Raw genomic sequence first — 17,980 nt, 5'->3', positions numbered from 1 at the left:
TTTTGCTATATTTATTTGTATTTGGTTATAATATAATATAAATAAAGATTTTATTTTATATTGCTTCTTGCAACTCAATGGCCGATGGAGTGCTCAAAAGATATACATTATAAACAAAATTTTATTCTGTTTACAATAAAATGTATTATTATAAATTATTAACATTATGTTATTTATATTTTATTATAATTAAATATAAATGGAAATTTTATATTGAGTTCTACAGCTGCACGGCTGATGGAATGCTCAAAATATATATAATAAATAAGATATATTTCACTTATAATAAAATTTATCATTATAAAATCATTGTTACTTATATTTTATTACAAAGTATAACTAAAATATACACTTTAGATTGCTTCTTACAAACTCCATGGCTGATGGTATGCTCAAAATACACATATCAAAAATTCTATTCCCTTTATAATAAAATTTATTATCATAAAATCATTATTGTTATTATAAATATAACTAAAATTAAGTTCAGATTGTTTCTTACAACTCCATGGCTCAAGGAATGTTCAAAGTACATATATTAAAAATAGGACGTTATTTCATTTATAATAAAATTTATTATTATAAAATCATCATTATTAACATTTTATTAGAATAAAATGTAACTAAAAACATACACGTTAGATTGCTTCGTGCCACTCCATGGCTGATGGGATGCTCAAAATACATCTATCAAAAATAAAACTGTATTTCATTTGTAATGAAATTTATTATCATAAAATCATTATTGTTATCATCAATATAACTAAAATTCCGTTTAGATTGGAAGGCTCAAAGTACATAGAGTAAAAATAAAACGTGGGGCTGGAGCGATAGCCCAGCGGGGAGGGCGTTTGCCTTGCACACGGCCGACCCGGGTTCGATTCCCAGCATCCCTTAGGGTCCCCCGAGCACCGCCAGGAGTCATTCCTGAGTGCAGAGCCAGGAGGAACCCTGAGCATCGCCGGGTGGGACCCCAAAATTCCCTGTCACCGTCGTCCCGCTGCTCATCAATCGGCTCGTGCGGGCACCAGTCGTGATAGCTTGCCGGGTTCTCCGAGAGGGACGGAGGCATCGAACCCGGGTCGGTCAAACGCCCTCCCTGCTGTTGTATCTCTACAGCCTCCCCCTCCGCCTACGTTGGGATATTCCGGAGTAACTGCACACAAGACACCTACTTTGCAGCGGTGGCCACGTGGGGTGGTCAGAAGTTCTCGAAGACCTCCAGGTCGGAGGCGGACACGGGAGGGGCCGCTGACCACTCGCTCTCGGGGTAGGCTTCGAAGTTGGAGCTGTCTCCCTCGCCGCACACCTTGGGTACGATGGGAGGCTGTGGGACGGAGGCGGAGAAGTAAGTCGGCGGGGTGGGGTGGGGGGGTGGCGGGAGTTCTGGGTGGGGACGGTGCGGCTCTACTGTAACCGACAAGCGCGGGCGGCTGGAAGGAGGGGGTCCGTGAGGAGGAGGAGGGGAGTCACCTGGCGTCCCGACACCCACCCACGGGAGTCATCCACCTGGTGGCCCCCGTCCGACGGGAGTCATCCACCCGGTGGGCCACTTTCATCCAGAAGACCATATCCATCCAACTGAGCACGTCCAACCAACGGACCAATCACCCAATGGACCATATTCACCCAGTGACCATATTCACCCAATGGACCATATTCACCCAGTGACCATATTCACCCAGTGACCATATTCACCCAATGGAGCATATTCACCCAACAAACCATATTCACCCACTGGACCATATTCACCCAATGCGCCATATTCACCCACTGGACCATATTCACCCACTGGACCATATTCACCCACTGGACCATATTCACCCAATGGGCCATATTCACCCAATGGACCATATTCACCCACTAGACCATATTCACCCAATGGACCATATTCACCCACTGGACCATATTCACCCACTAGACCATATTCACCCAATGGACCATATTCACCCAATGGACCATATTCACCCAGTGGACCATATTCACCCAAAAGACCATATTCATGTAATGAACTGTATCCATCCAATGAACCGTATCCATCCAATGAACCAAATCCATCCAATGCTCCCATTCAATGGACCACATCTACCCAATGCCTCCATCCAGCTGTGCACACTCACCCAATCCTTTCATCCAGTGGACCACATCCCTCCAATGAAACACATCCACCCCGTGGACCACATCTAACCAATGCCTCCATCCAATGAACCACATCCACTGAACGAACCATATCCATCCGATGGGCCACACCCATGTGCCCGTGGACCACATCCATTCAGTGCCTCCACCCCAATCGACCCCCTCCATCCTTTGGACCACACTCATCCAAAAGACCGTATCATCCAACAGAGCACGTCCAACCAACGGACCAATCACCCAAAATGCCATATTCACCCAACGGACCATATTCACCCAATGGACTATAATTCACCCAGTGGACCCTATTCACCCAATGGACCCTATTCACCCAATGGACCATATTCACCCACTGGGCCATATTCACCCAGTGGACCACATTCACCCAGTGGACCATATTCACCCACTGGGCCATATTCACCCAATGGACCATATTCACCCACTGCACCATATTCACCCACTGGACCATATTCACCCACTGGGCCATATTCACCCAATGGACCATATTCAATGGACCATATTCACCCACTGGGCCATATTCACCCACTGGGCCATATTCACGCAGTGGACCATATTCAATGGACCATATTCACGCAGTGGACCATATTCAATGGACCATATTCACCCAGTGGACCCTATTCACCCAGTGGACCATATTCACCCACTGGGCCATATTCACCCAATGGACCATATTCACCCACTGGGCCATATTCACCCAGTGGACCACATTCACCCAGTGGACCATATTCAATGGACCATATTCACCCACTGGACCATATTCAATGGACCATATTCACCCAGTGGGCCATATTCACCCACTGGGGCATATTCATCCAATGAACCATATTCACCCAATGGACCCTATTCACCCACTGGACCATATTCACCCACTGGGCCATATTCACCCACTGGACCATATTCACCCAACGGACCATATTCACCCAGTGGACCATATTCACCCACTGGACCGTATTCACCCAATGGACCATATTCACCCAGTGGACCATATTCACCTACTGGACCATATTCACCCAATGGACCATATTCACCCACTGGACCATATTCAATGGGCCATATTCACCCACTCGACCATATTCACCCAACCGACCATATTCACCCAGTGGCCTCCATTCATCTAAAGGACCCCTACCACCAATGACTAACATCCATCCAATGGGCCACATCCACCCAGTGAATCACACCACACACATGCAACGGACGATATCAACTCAGGGGTCCCCACACACCCAGAGTGCGTCCACCCAAGAGGCCCCAAGCATCCGGTAGACCACACCCATCCAACGGACCATATCCACCCAACACAGCACATCCAATGCCCCCCTCCAACTAACCACGTCCGCCCAACGGGACACACCCACCCAGTGCGTCTGTCCAGTGAAACACACCCATGCAATGCCTCACCCAGTAGACCATACCCATCCCAAGTCCTCCATCCAAGGGGCCAATTCAACCAATGGACTGCGTCCTTGTACTGCCCCCACCTGAGAGACTCCATCCATCCTTTTTGAACCACACCCATCCACAGCCATCCAACAGAGCACGTCCATCCAGCGGACCATTCCATACCTCCACCCAACGAACCAATTCAACCAATGGACGACATTCGTCCAATAACCCCGCCCCCCCACCCAATGGACCACACTCATCCAGAGACTCCGTCCGACGTAACCCATCCATGCACTGGACCACACCCACCAACCCCTGCACCCCGTGGACCGCCCGTGAGAAGGAACACAGGTTTCTAACCTTCATCTTCCTCTGGGGCACGCCTTCCCAGTCCACCGTTCTGAACCACCGGTGCCGTTTGATGTCATCAGCCCCGTTCTGCAAAAGGAACAAGACCTCTGCCTCATGAGTTTGGGGGAGAAGGCGGCTGGGATGGAGAAGGGGTCACTGAGTCAGGGAGGGTTGGAGGGATGCTCGGGATGGGAGACGTGTGCTGAGAGTCGACAAAGGACCCACCGTGACGGCCTCTCGGTGTCTGTATTGCAAACCTTGATGCCCCAAAGCAGAGAGAGAGAGTGTGGGGGAGATTGTCTGCCATGGAGGCAGGGAGAGGGCGGGATGGGGGGACACTGGGGACACGGGGGGTGGGGAATGGGCACAGGTGGAGGGATGGGGGTTCCGACATTCCATGACACTCAAACATGGAAGCTTTGTACCTGTAGCTCACGGTGATTCAATACAAAAATTTAAAAAATTAAAGCACCAGGCTTTGTCGGGGTAGAGGGGCCCGGGAGGAAAGCAAACCACAAGCCCTCAAGATTCCCCCTGCCTCTGTTCGTCTGGGTAGCCACGGGACAGGGACATCCGGGCGGTGCCTGGGGTCTGCGTGTCCGTGTCTACACCTCTGGAGAATCCCCACTCGCCCCCCAGAAGGGGCTGGACACACATACACTAACCTTCATGCTTCCCAGCCTCCTGGTTCTGTCCACGACCAGCAACTTCCGGACGAGATCTCTATATGCAAGGCGGGAGGAGAGAGAAGTCAGGGGCCGGGGGCCGCCACCAGGAAACCAAACCCCTCACGGAGCCCCTGAGCTGAGCGGGGCGAGAACAGCTGGCTGGAGAGATGGGTCTTGCTTTTTTTAAAAAAAAAATTTGCAATGAGGGGCTGGAGCGAGAGCCCAGCAGGGAGGGCGTTGGCCTGGAACGCGGCCGACCCGGGTTCGATTCCCAGCATCCCATAGGGTCTCCCGAGCACCGCCAGGAGTAATTCCTGAGTGCAGAGTCAGGAGGAGCCCCTGAGCATCGCCAGGTGGGACCCAAAAAGCAAAATAAATAAATAAATAAATAATAAAAAATATATAAATAGACTAGCTCTGAGATTTGAGACCCCATGAGAAAATCGACGATCAATGAGATGATGATGATGATGATGATGATGATGATGATGATGATGATGATGATGATGAAGATGATGATAAATAGACTAGCAGGCGAACAAGCAAAGACGATCTCCCCCAAGAACCCCAAAATCCCTCCCTGTCATGCACCACGTGGGGCTGGAGCCACAGCACAGCGGTTGGGCGTTCGCCTTGCACGCGGCCGACCCGAGTTCGATTCCTCCGTCCCTCTCGGAGAGCCCGGCAAGCTCCCAGGAGTCTCCCGCCCGCACGGCAGAGCCTGGCAAGCTCCCCGTGGCGTCTCCGAGATGCCAAACACAGTCACAACAAGTCTCACAATGAGAGACGTGACTGGCGCCCGCTCAAAAAAAATCGATGAGCAACGGGATGACAGTGACTCATGCACACGGTCCCAAACTCGGCTCAGATTTCTACCACCGTGTCACCTTTGGCCCCCAGCTGCTCCCTGCCAGGGTGTGTGTGTGTCCACACCCCACACGAGAGATTATTCCGTGTCTGTCCCTCTGTTTCTGGCTGCCGTCACTCCGCACGTTCTCTGCTCGTTCCATCCCGGTGGTTGCAAACGGCACAGTTTGGCCCCTCGTGACGACTCCATCCTGGGGCGATTCCACCTCTTGGCTACCGTACCGAGCGCGAGACGGACAGGGGTGTGCACAGATTCTGGAGAATCGCGTGTTTCTCTCTCTGTCCACCGGCACTGCTGGGTCAGTTTGTGCCCATTCTTCGGAGTCATATGTACGGTGCCTTCGCGTGAGGGCCAAGCAGATGACGCGCCCAGCCACGGAGAGAGGCTACTGGGTCCACACGCCCCCGCCAGTTCTTCTGGCTGCTTCTTGATTTCCCCACCCAGGGCCACCACCTCCAGGAGGACAGGCGACGTCCCTGTGATTCCAACTCGCGCTGCCCTGATCGGCCACGCGTGTGTCTCCTTTGGGCACGGGTGAGACAGGAGTCCTCAGGGGGAGAGAACAGCCACGGGCCTTCCACGCGGGAGGGAGGAAAAGGCGGACAAGATGCTAAACTGTGACGCCTTTTTTTGTGGGAGAGACAAGAGAAACCGCAGGAGAACTCACCCAGCAGTGCTCAGAGATGGCTCCTTCCTCTGTGCTCAGGTGTGACTCACGGCAGAACTCCGGGGAGCAATTGCAGAGTAATGGCAGGGCACAAATATCGCCACTGCCCCCAAAGGTCCACTTTTGGGTTCCTTGACGGTCATCTCCGAACCTCCACCCGGCTCCGTACACAAAAATTAAACTATCATCGGGGCTGGAGTGACGGTGCAGCAGAGAGAGGGTTGGCCTTGCCTGGGTTCCATCCCCGGTACCCCATGAGGCCCTCAAAGTACCACAAAGAGCGGACCCAGAGTGCGGGGCCAGGAATAGGACCTGGACAGCACTGGGAATGGCCCAAACCATCGGCACCCCACCAAAAAGCAAATTTTTGCCATGGTATCTGTGTAGATTTCCCACCATGCTGATGGTTAAAGGTTAGCTCTGGGATCATTTGAAGCAGATGACCTCCCTTTGTTTCTTTTTTTTTTTTTTGGCTTTTTTTTTTTTTGAGTCACACCCGGTGATGCTCAGGGGTTCCTCCTGGCTCTGCACTCAAAAAAGACTCCTGGTGGTGCTCGGGGGACCCTATGGGATGCCAGGGATCGAACCCGGGTCAGCCGCGTGCAAGGCAGATGCCCTTCCCGCTGGGCTATGGCTCTGGCCCCAGGGATGAGCTTTTCAAATGCTAACCTATGACGCTGCAACATATTAGACTCTGCTGTGTTACAGTCATACAGAACGAACAGACGAATCCGCTGTTCACACAGTGAATTAATTGCGAGTTAACTGCATTCGTCTCAATGCCAACAGCACTGAGTCAGCCAGGGCCAGAAGCAATTAACCAGCTATCAATTTTGTGATCATGACGTGTATGCCACCCTATTACGATAATGCATGATCTTATTATCATCTGCTGTATTCAAATGCATTGTTATCCTTTAGTCTTTAACTGTGATGAGTCTATGAGATTAAGGTACAATGTATCTCTTACACGATGAACATTGTGTGTCTGCTACATTAAGTGCAGGGATGCACAAGTGTAAGGCTATGTAACAGAAATGTTAATATGTAACAGTATACAGAGAGTACATATAATATACATTATAAATGTATACTCTGTTACATTTATATATTACATAATAAATGCATGTGATTTATAATATAATGTACGTATGTATACTGCCTTTGGTGACCTTTGGTGACCACACAAGGTGACACCGTTATTACATATTGTGATGACGACGAATGTCTCGAATGTTAGCTGAGAAGTGTGTACAAGTGCTTCATCCATGCACCTTTGGGTGCCACTGAATCCTTGGGTACCTCCTTCTCCCCAAAAAAGTGCTGCTTTCGAAAAACGGATCTCCTGAAACTTTCACATGCAGGAGGAATGTCGCAGCCAACACTTCCCTGTCCTTCTGGAAGTTTCAGGATTCCTTGCTGTGATTCACCGACGCAGCATCTCAGAAACAGGAGAGAAAAAAAAGAAACTCGGGTCCACCCAGTTGGACATGCGTCACAATCACGGAGTGGGGGACTCCCGTCCAGAGAAATAATCTCACCGAGATGTATTAGCCACAGTCGCTTTTGCAAAGAGCTGCTGATTTTTGGATGCATGAAGAAAGAACACAGGAGTAGAAGAATGAAAACCTTTTCCTTTTTTTGGGGGGTGCGAGGGAAGGAAAAACACAACGACTGCCCAACCAGCATTCTTATCATTGGATGTCCGCCTGATTCTGTTCTTTGTTAGAGCTGCGTAGTATTCCACTGCACTTATAGATCAGTTTTATGTATCTGTAGTTGGGCATTCGCATCGTCTCCGTGTCCTTAGGATGTTGGCTCGGTTCAACCCTTCTGAAAGTCGTGTTGAAAATAAAAGACCCGGCATGATCTTCTCTGGTTCTATCCATGCTGCGGCCAAGTGCGTGGTTCTGTTCTTTGTTAGAGCTGCATACTATTCCATTATCCAGGTAGCCCACAACTTCTCGATCTATTCATCGCAGGTTGGGCATTTGCGGTGTTTCCACATCTTGGCTATTGTGCTAGGTGCGGTGATGAGAGTTTTGGGCCATGTACAGCCAGCTGGATGGAACCGACTTCCCTCAGACCAAGCGGAGGGAAGCCAGTCAGGAGGAGAGGGACAGAGGCAGCCGGATCTCTCAGAAGTGAACCCTCCCAAGAAGGAGTGTCTGGGCCAAGTGGGCAAGAACAGGGGGTCAGCCAGCACTGGGGGTCCGGCCTTGAGCCTCACCCGACCTCCTCCTCCCAGGGGCTCAAGACACAGAAACGGTCACGTGCGCTTAGCAGGTCATCCTACCCACAGCATCCCGCCGGGATTGGGATTGGACCGGGGCAGAGCAGAGTAGGAGAGCGGATGGGCCCGTCATGCTGAACTTGGCGTGACTGGACCTTCCCGTACGCCAAGACCCTCTATAGAACACGTGTGTATCTGGCAATAAAGTGAACAGCCATCGGCTGCTCTTGGAGGGGTTTCTCCATGCGACCGTCATCCTTTGACCCATGTCTGCCTGGACCCGGTGTGTAACGAGTCCAGGCACCAGGGGGAGGGTGGGGGGAAACTGTTCCCCAATAAACAGTGACCCACCAGACAGCTGGGTTGGGAGAACAGTAACGAGAGACGCACGTTCGAATCTACCGGATGTGGGTTTGGAACGAGGAATGACAGACCTGGGAAGGCACCGATCCACGTACCGTCAATCACAGAACCCCAATCAACAACAACAACAAAAAACATGCAAACGAAGTAAAATTAGAGATAACGCCAAGCCCTGTCCCACATCCCCCCCCACACACACACAAAAAAAAACAATAAAAGGGAAATCAACATTCACCCCGCTGAGGCGAAAGAGAAAGAAGGCGCGTGCTCACTTGACGGTGAAATCCAAGTGTCTGGGGAAATCGATTTTGCCCGCGAGGATCTTCTGGTAGATGCCGAAGGGATTGTCATCGAAGAAGGGCGGGAACCTGTGGGGGAAACGGGCCCGTCTTCAGTGGCAAGGACACGCGGGGCGGGAGGGGGCTTTGTGGTCACCACTTCCGCAGGAAGAATTCGTGCTACGACGGACGCCCTGCACGGTTTTGGGAGATTCCCTGCACCGTGCCCGGAGCGTGACTGTTGCCTGTGCATCGTCCGTAAGGAAGTCAGACCCACCAACCCAAACGCCAAGGATGGGCCGGGTCCCTACGGCAAGTCATTTAGGTCTCAGAACGAAAAGGGTCCAGGCATATACCTCGGGGACCCAAACACATACAACAGAAAAATCACATGCGGTGAACACATTCTCCGCCGCACTGTTCACCAGAGGCAGGATCCGGAAAGGACCCGAGGGTCCGAGAACAGACGGCTGGACCCAGAAACAAGGGTGCGTATACGCAGCAGAATGCTACACAGGTGCAGGAGAAATGGAGCCATGGAGGTCGCTTCTGAGTGGACGGACACGGACAGTGTCAGGTGGGTTGGAAGGAGGAGAAGGGCAGTGATGGGATAAATACTCTCGTTTTGTGGGGTATAAAATAAAGACCCAGCGTGAGAGTTAATACCCGAGGATAGTAGAAACAAGGGCCAGGAGGATGGGTCCACGGTTGGAACTTGTGTCTCACGGGGTGGGGGAGAGAAGAGTGGGATGGAGAGGGGTCACTGTGACAATGATAGGTGGACAGTTGGGCACTCTGGACAAGAACTGGGTGTTGAAAGCAGAGAAAGACGCATAACAGCCTTTCAGTATCTGTGTTGCAAACCATAATGCCCGAGAGAGAGAGAGACAGAGAGACAGAGACAGAGAGAAGAGAAAGAAGTATCTCTATAGGCGGAGGGAAGGATGGAAACTGCGGGCACTGGGGCATTGGTGGTGAAAAATGTACACTGGTGAAGGAAGGGGTGTTGGAACACTGAATGAGTGAAAGACAAATGATGAAGATCTTTGTAACTGCATCGCTCATGGGGATTCAATGTTTTTAAAGAAAGAACGAGGAAGAAAGAAAGAGAGAAAGAAAGAAAGAAAGAAAGAAAGAAAGAAAGAAAGAAAGAAAGAAAGAAAGAAAGAAAGAGAGAAAGAAAGAAAGAAGGAAAGAAAGAAAGGAAGGAAGAAGGAATAAAGGAAGAAAAAAAGAAAGTAAGAAATAAAGAAGGAAGGAGAAGGAATGAAGGAGGAAGGAAGGAAAGAAGGAAGGGAAGAAAGAAAGGAAGGAAGGAAGAAAGGAAGAAAAAGGAAGAAAGGAAGAAGAAAGAAAGAAAGAAAGAGAGAAAGAAAGAAGAAAGAAAGAAAGAGAGAGAGGAAGGAAGGAAAGAAAGAAAGAAAGAAAGAAAGAAAGAAAGAAAGAAAGAAAGAGGAAGGAAGGAAGGAAGGAAGGAAGGAAGGAAGGAAGGAAGGAAGGAAGGGAAGAAAGAAAGGAAGGAAGGAAGAAAGGAAGAAAAAGGAAGAAAGGAAGAAGAAAGAAAGAAAGAAAGAGAGAAAGAAAGAAGAAAGAAAGAAAGAGAGAGAGGAAGGAAGGAAAGAAAGAAAGAAAGAAAGAAAGAAAGAAAGAAAGAAAGAAAGAGGAAGGAAGGAAGGAAGGAAGGAAGGAAGGAAGGAAGGAAGGAAGGAAGGAAGAAGGAAGAAAGGAAGGACGGAGGAAAGAAAGGGAAGAAAGGAAGGAAGGAGGGGCTGGAGTGATAGCACAGCGGGTAGGGCGTTTGCCTTGCACGCGGCCGACCCGGGTTCGATTCCCAGCATCCCATATGGTCCCCTGAGCACCGCCAGGGGTAATTCCTGAGTGCAGAGCCAGGAGTGACCCTTGTGCATCGCCAGGTGTGACCCAAAAAGCAAAAAAAAAAAAAAAAAAAAAAAAAAAAAGAAAGGAAGGAAGGAGGAAAAGAAGGGAAGAAAGGAAGAAAGGAAGAAAAATAGAAAGAAAGGGAGGAAGAAAAAAGGAAGAAAGAAGGAAGGAAAGAATGTACAGAAAGAAAGAAAGAAGGAAAGAAAGAGAAATAGTAGGGAAGGAAGGAAGAGAAAGGAAGGAAGGAAGGAAGGAAGGAAGGAAGGAAGGAAGGAAGGAGGAAGGGAAGAAAGGAAGGAAGAAAGGAAGAAAAATAGAAAGAAAGGGAGGAAGAAAAAGGAAGAAAGAAAGAAGGAAAGAATGTACAAAGAAAGAAAGAAAGAAAGAAAGAAAGAAAGAAAGAAAGAAAGAAAGAAAGAAAGAAAGAAAGAAAGAAAGAAAGAAAGAAAGAAGGAAAGAAAGAAGGAAAGAAAGAGAAATAGAAGGGAAGGAAGAGAAAGGAAGGAAGGAAGAAAGAAAGAAAGAAAGAAAGAAAGAAAGAAAGAAAGAAAGAAAGAAAGAAAGAAAGAAAGATAGAAAGAAAGAAAGAAAGAAAGAAAGATCAGAGCGCCCCGGGTTCTGTGAGGTGCAGGCAAGGCTGCCCTCTGCTGGACAAGGCGGTTCCTACGCTGCCCTGGACACCCACCGGCAGTTCTGTCTGTGCTGGGGTCCCCGGGGGCTACTCCACACTGGAATTCTGGGTCCAATAGACAACTGAAGCCCACACACGAGGGATGGAGGGATGGAGGGATGGAGGGATGAACAGAGGGTTATAGACAAGGGTGCAGAGGGAGGGATGGAGGGATCAAGGGATGGAAGGATGGACAGAGGGAGGGATGGAATGGATAAAGGCATGTATAGATGGAGGGATGGAGGGAGGGAGTGAAGGAGGGTGGGAGGGATGGATGGAAGGATGGAGGGATGGATGGAAGGATGAAGGTATGGATGGAAGGATGGATGCACGCACTAGTAGAGGAAGGGAGGGATGAATGGATAAAGGCATGTATAGATGGATGGAGGGATGGAGGGAGGGAGCGAGGGAGGGTGGGAGGGGTGGATGGAAGGAGGAAGGGATGGATGGAAGGATGGAGGGATGGAGGGAGGATGGATAGATGGATGCACGCACGAGTAGAGGAATGTACACATGGGTGGATGGACGGAAGGAAGAACGAAGGGAGGGATGAATTGGATAGACAGATGGATGGAAAGATGGAAGGATGGATGCATGCATGAATAGAGGAATGTACGGATGGATGGATGGATGGATGGAAGGAGGGATGGATGAAAGGAGGTAAGGATGGAAGGAGAGATGGATGAAAGGAGGGATGGATGGAAGGAGGGATGGATAAAAAGGAGGGATGGATGGAAGGAGGGATGGATGAAAGGAGGAATGAAAAGGAGGGATGGATGAAAGGAGGGATGGATGGAAGGAGGGATGGATGAAAGGAGGGATGGATGGAAGGAGGGATGGATGGAAGGAGGGACAAAGGGAAGGATGAATGGATAGAGGATGGATGGATGGAAAGATGGAAGGAGGGATGGACGCATGCATGAACAGAGAAATGTACAGGTGGACGGATGGGTGGATGGAAGGAGGGACAAAGGGAAGGATGAATGGATAGAGGATGGATGGATGGAAAGATGGATGATATATACATGGATAGATAATATGATGGATGACATATATGTACTATACACAGAGGGAGGACTGGGTGGATGGAGAGATGATGGATGGATGGGCAGGTAGATGGTATATATGGATGGGTGATATGACGGATGACATATATGTACATATGACGGGTGACATATATGTACTATACACAGAAGGATGAATGGGCGGGTGGAGAGAGGGTAGATGGACAGATGGGTAGGTAGAAGGTATATACGGGTGGATGATATGACGGATGATATATATGTACATATGACGGATGACATATATGTACTATACACAGAAGGATGGATGGGCAGGTGGAGAGAGGGCGGATGGACGGATGGGTAGGTAGATGATATATAGATGGGTGATATGACAGATGACATATATGTACATATGATGAATGACATATATGTACTATACACAGAAGGATGGATGGGTGGGTGGAGAGAGGGCGGATGGATGGATGGGTAGGTAGATGATATATAGATGGGTGATATGACAGATGACATATATGTACATATGACGAATGACATATATGTACTATCCACAGAAGGATGGATGGGCAGGTGGAGAGAGGGTGGATGGACGGATGGGTAGGTACATGGTATATATGAATGGGTGATATGACGGATGACATATATGTACATATGACGGATGACATATATGTATTATACACAGAAGGATGGATGGGCGGGTGGAGAGAGGGTGGATGGACGGATGGGTAGGTAGATGGTATATATGGATGGATGATATGACGAATGACATATATGTACATATGACGGATGACATATATGTACTATCCACAGAAGGATAGATGGGCAGATGGAGAGAGGGTGGATGGATGGATGGGTAGGTAGATGGTATACATGGATGGGTGATATGACGGATGACATATATGTACATATGACGGATGACATATATGTTTATATGACCGGAGGAGGAGGAGGAGGAGGAGAAGAAATGCTTCTGCATTACTCCCCATCCAGTGCTCCAAGAAAGGCTGGCGAAGGTCGTGTGCAATGCTGGTGGCTGGGCAGGCCGGCCACTGGTGGTGCCGAGCATGTGTCCCCGGGGCCTTCTGTGCTGGCCCGTGTCCGTGTCCTGCACCCACAGCCCCGTCACCCCCCCACCCCGCAGGCAGGGCCCTGGGGCCAGGCCCGGCCGCGCCCGCCACACTCACCCCGCCAGCATCTCGAAGATGAGGATGCCCAGGGCCCACCAGTCGACGGCCCGGCCGTGGCCCTTGCTCTGGATGACCTCGGGGGCCAGGTACTCGGGGGTCCCGCACAGCGTCCACGTCCTGCGGGCGGGCGGGGGACACGGGTCAGCCGGGCTCCACTTACCCATCTGCCACCTACCCGCCACGCACCCATTCGTCCCGCATCAACCCGTCAGTTCATCGTCCTCCCAGTGCTGCAGTCACACATGTACCCATTCGCTCATCGAGTCCGTCCAGTGCCCATCGACTCTCCACTCGTCTACCCATTCATTCATTCATTCATTCATTCATTCATTCATCCATTCATTCATGTACCCATCCACCATCCACTCATCGACCGACTCGCTCACAGATCGACCTGTCCATCAAGTCACCATCCACCCATTATCCATCCGACTCTGCACTCGGTACCCATTCATTCATTTATTCATTCATTCATTCATTCATTCATTCATTCATTCATCCATTCATTTATTCATGTGCCCATCCACCATCCGCTGAACCGTCCACTATCGACCCACTCGCTCACGCATTGACCTGTCCATCGAGTCGCCATGCACCCATTATCCATCCGACTCTGCACTTGTGTACCCATTCATTCATTCATTCATTCATTCATTCATTCATGTGCCCATCCACCGTCCGCTGAACCGTCCACTCATTGACCCATTCGCTCACGCATCGACCTGTCCATCGAGTCGCCATGCACCCATTATCCATCCGACTCTACACTCGTGTACCCATTCATCCATTCATTCATTCATTCATTCATTCATGTACCCATCCACCATCCACTGAACCATCCACTCATCTACCCATTGATCATGTATGGACCCGTCCATCGAGTCGCCATCTACCCATTATCTATCCAACTCTGCACTCGTCTACTCATTCATTCATTCATTCATGTACCCATCCACCATCCAACCCTCGATTCATCATCCACTGAACCATCCACTCATGTACCCATTCGTTCACGCATCGACCCGTCCATCGAGTCGCCATCCACCCATTTTCCATCCAACTCTGCACTCATCGACCCATTTGTTCATTCATTCATTCACTCATTCACCCACATCCATCCATCCATCAGTTCATCACCCATCTACCATCCGTTATTCACCCAATCACCGACCCATTCATGCATCGACCCACCCACCATCCAACTCTCGACTCATCATCCCTCATCCACTGAACCACCCACTCATGTACCCATTCATTCATTCATTCATTCATGCATCTACCCATCCACCATCCAACCCTCAACTCATCATGCATCATCCATTGAACCATTCATTCATGTTCCCATTCATTCATTCATTCATTTATTCATGCATCATCCACTGAACCATCCACTCATGCTCCCATTCATTCATTCATTCATTTATTCATGCATCATCCACTGAACCATCCACTCATGTTCCCATTCATTCATTCATTCATTCATGCATCATCCACTGAACCATCCGCTCATGTACCCATTCATTCATTCATTCATTTATTCATGCATCATCCACTGAACCACCCACTCATGTACCCATTCATTCATTCATTCATTCATTCATGCATCTACCCATCCACCATCCAATCCTCAATTCATCATCCATCATCCATTGAATCATCCACTCATCTACCCATTCATTCATTCATTCATCTACCCACCCGCCATCCATCATCGACCCAACCCTTGACCCAGCTGCCCGTCCATCACTTCATTCATCACCATCGACCCACCATCCATTAATTCACCCTCCCTCCCAGTCTACCCACCCCTCTACCAACCCACCATCTACCCATTCCCCATCCATCACCCAACTATGCACTCGTCGACCCCCTCGTTCACTCAGAGACAGAGACACAGGGAGACAGAGACAGACACAGAGAGACAGAGACACAGAGACAGAGAGACAGCCAGAGAGATAGAGAAAGAGAAACAGAGACACAGACAGAGACAGAGAGACACAGACGCACACACACAGACACAAAGACAGACATACACACGGACACAGACACACACAGGCAGAGAGAGAGAGAGACACACAGAGACACACAGACATACACAGACAAACACATGAAGATAGAGACATAGACATAGTGACACAGAGACACATGATACACTCACATACCCACACACACAGACACACACAGACACACAAAGACAAATACACACAAACACACATATCGTCGACACACAGGCACACACAGACGCAGACACACACATAGGCACACCCACACACACCGCACACAAAAGTACACAGAGACATACCCACATAGACACACAGACACACACAGAAACACACACACACGATAAACCCGGAGCCGCTGAGCGCGAATCGGACCCTCTGCGGCGCTTAAAGACTTTGACTCCAAAGATGTAACACATTCGGGCATCCAGCGCAGCACCCGAGAGCAATGCACTGGGACACCAAACTGGGCTACAACTCGGTGCTGCTGGGGGTGGATTTTTTTTTTCCCCCCCACCCTGTCTTCCTGCACGGAAAGCGGCGGGCTGGCGGCACCATGTGGCAGGCGCCATCTTCTGATTCCAGACCCACAGGTATTCGGATTTTACTGTTGGGGCTCCCAGGAACTCATGGGAAGGGGGCGTAACCGGCACGCCCTCGGCCCAGATAAACCCGGAGCCGCTGAGCACGAATCGGACCCTCTGCGCCTAAAGACTTTGAATTCAGAGACTTCTTACAGCAATGCACTGGGACTGTGAGCTGGGCTATGTAATTTCTGGCAGAATTTTCCCTGGACTTTATACAGAAATCCAAAACCACGCAACTTAACATTTATAATTGTCAGCAATGTGAATCGGTTCCATTTGAACAGGTCTGACTTGGGGGGGAAACTCCAAATAATAACAGTAAGTTTTTGTTGAAAATATTGAAGGTTTTTAATGTAGCAGCCACCTCTGGACTATGAACTAAGCAAAAGCCCCACGCTGGCCGACGTGGCGTGGCGTACACCATACTATGAGGCGCAGGAAGGGGGATGAGGGGGAGAAAGAAAAAAAAAAAAAGGGAAAAGGAAAAAGAGAAAAAAAAAAAGAGAGAGAGAGAGTTATGTCAACTATAGTGAGTTTTGTGTTGAATTATGGAATGTAATCAAGGTAAAGAAAAAATGAAGTGAAATTCATTAGTTATACAGTAGGGGGTAGGGGGTGGGGGCGGGGGGTATACTGGGGTTTCTGGTGGTGGAATATGGGCACTGGTGAGGGGATGGGTGTTTGAATATTGTGTGACTGACATATAAACCTGGGAACTTTGTAACTTTCCACATGGTGATTTAATAAAAATTTAAAAAAAAAAAAAAGAAACACACACACACGAACACACAAACAATACACCCCTACAGACACCCAGACACATACAGCTCTACACAAAGACACAGCACAGAAATAGACAGAGACACACCCACACAGACACACATAAACACACACAGAAACAGACACAGAGACACACAGACACACATACACAGAATCAGCACACACAGGCAGAGAGATAGACACAGACACACATAGACACAAACAGAGATACACATAAACACACACACAGAAACAGACACAGAGACACACAGACGCACACACACAGACAGCACACACACACAGACGCACAGACCGACATACACAGACAGGCAGAGAGATAGACACAGACACAAACAGAGACACACACACGAACACACACAAACACACACAGACACAAACACACACACAGGCACACACAAACACACTGACCAACCGCAGTCCACAATTTCCCCCATCTGTGTCACCGGTCTCCCGCCTTCTTGGCAAATACACAGACGCACACACGCGCGCGCACACACACACACACACACACTCTCTCTCTCTTTCCACCCGCAGCTGGTCTCTTACCGGTCCACCAGCTTCTTGGCGAAGCCGAAGTCGGTGAGCTTGATGTGTCCGTCGCGGTCGAGCAGGATGTTCTCGGGCTTGAGGTCGCGGTAGACGATGGCGTTGGCGTGCAGGTACTCGATGGCGCACACAATCTCGGCCGAGTAGAAGAGGCCCGTGTGGCTGGAGAAGCGGCCGCGGTTCCGCAGGTAGCTGAAGAGCTCCCCGCCCGGCACGAACTCCATCAGCATGTACAGGAACCGCTCGTCGTGCGACGTCCAGAACCTGGAGGGCGGGCGGGGAGCAGCGGGGCTGAGTCTGGCCGTGGAGGGGAGAGGGGGAAACACACACACACGGCGG

At 49.6% G+C, this 17,980-nt stretch overlaps 1 protein-coding gene across 1 annotated transcript in view; it reads right to left on the bottom strand.

The window, feature by feature from the left end:
* Nucleotides 1–1,002: 1,002 nt before the first annotated feature.
* Nucleotides 1,003–17,980, bottom strand: part of PRKX (protein kinase cAMP-dependent X-linked catalytic subunit) — a 57,238-nt gene continuing 40,260 nt past the window's right edge. Inside the window, exons 3-8 of the mRNA XM_055123608.1 lie at nt 17,642–17,905; nt 13,726–13,845; nt 8,966–9,061; nt 4,560–4,617; nt 3,904–3,981; nt 1,003–1,327 (exon numbers count right to left, since the gene is read on the bottom strand). Of these exons, the coding sequence (XP_054979583.1) occupies nt 1,202–1,327; nt 3,904–3,981; nt 4,560–4,617; nt 8,966–9,061; nt 13,726–13,845; nt 17,642–17,905 (742 nt within the window). The 3' untranslated portion in view covers nt 1,003–1,201. The remainder of the gene's footprint in view (nt 1,328–3,903; nt 3,982–4,559; nt 4,618–8,965; nt 9,062–13,725; nt 13,846–17,641; nt 17,906–17,980) is intronic.

This window comes from Sorex araneus (assembly GCF_027595985.1).
Source record: "Sorex araneus isolate mSorAra2 chromosome X unlocalized genomic scaffold, mSorAra2.pri SUPER_X_unloc_10, whole genome shotgun sequence".
NCBI classification, from domain to species: Eukaryota; Metazoa; Chordata; class Mammalia; order Eulipotyphla; family Soricidae; genus Sorex; species Sorex araneus.
The sequence above is the reverse complement of the archived record's forward strand: the minus strand, read 5'-3'. Positions and strand labels throughout refer to the sequence as shown.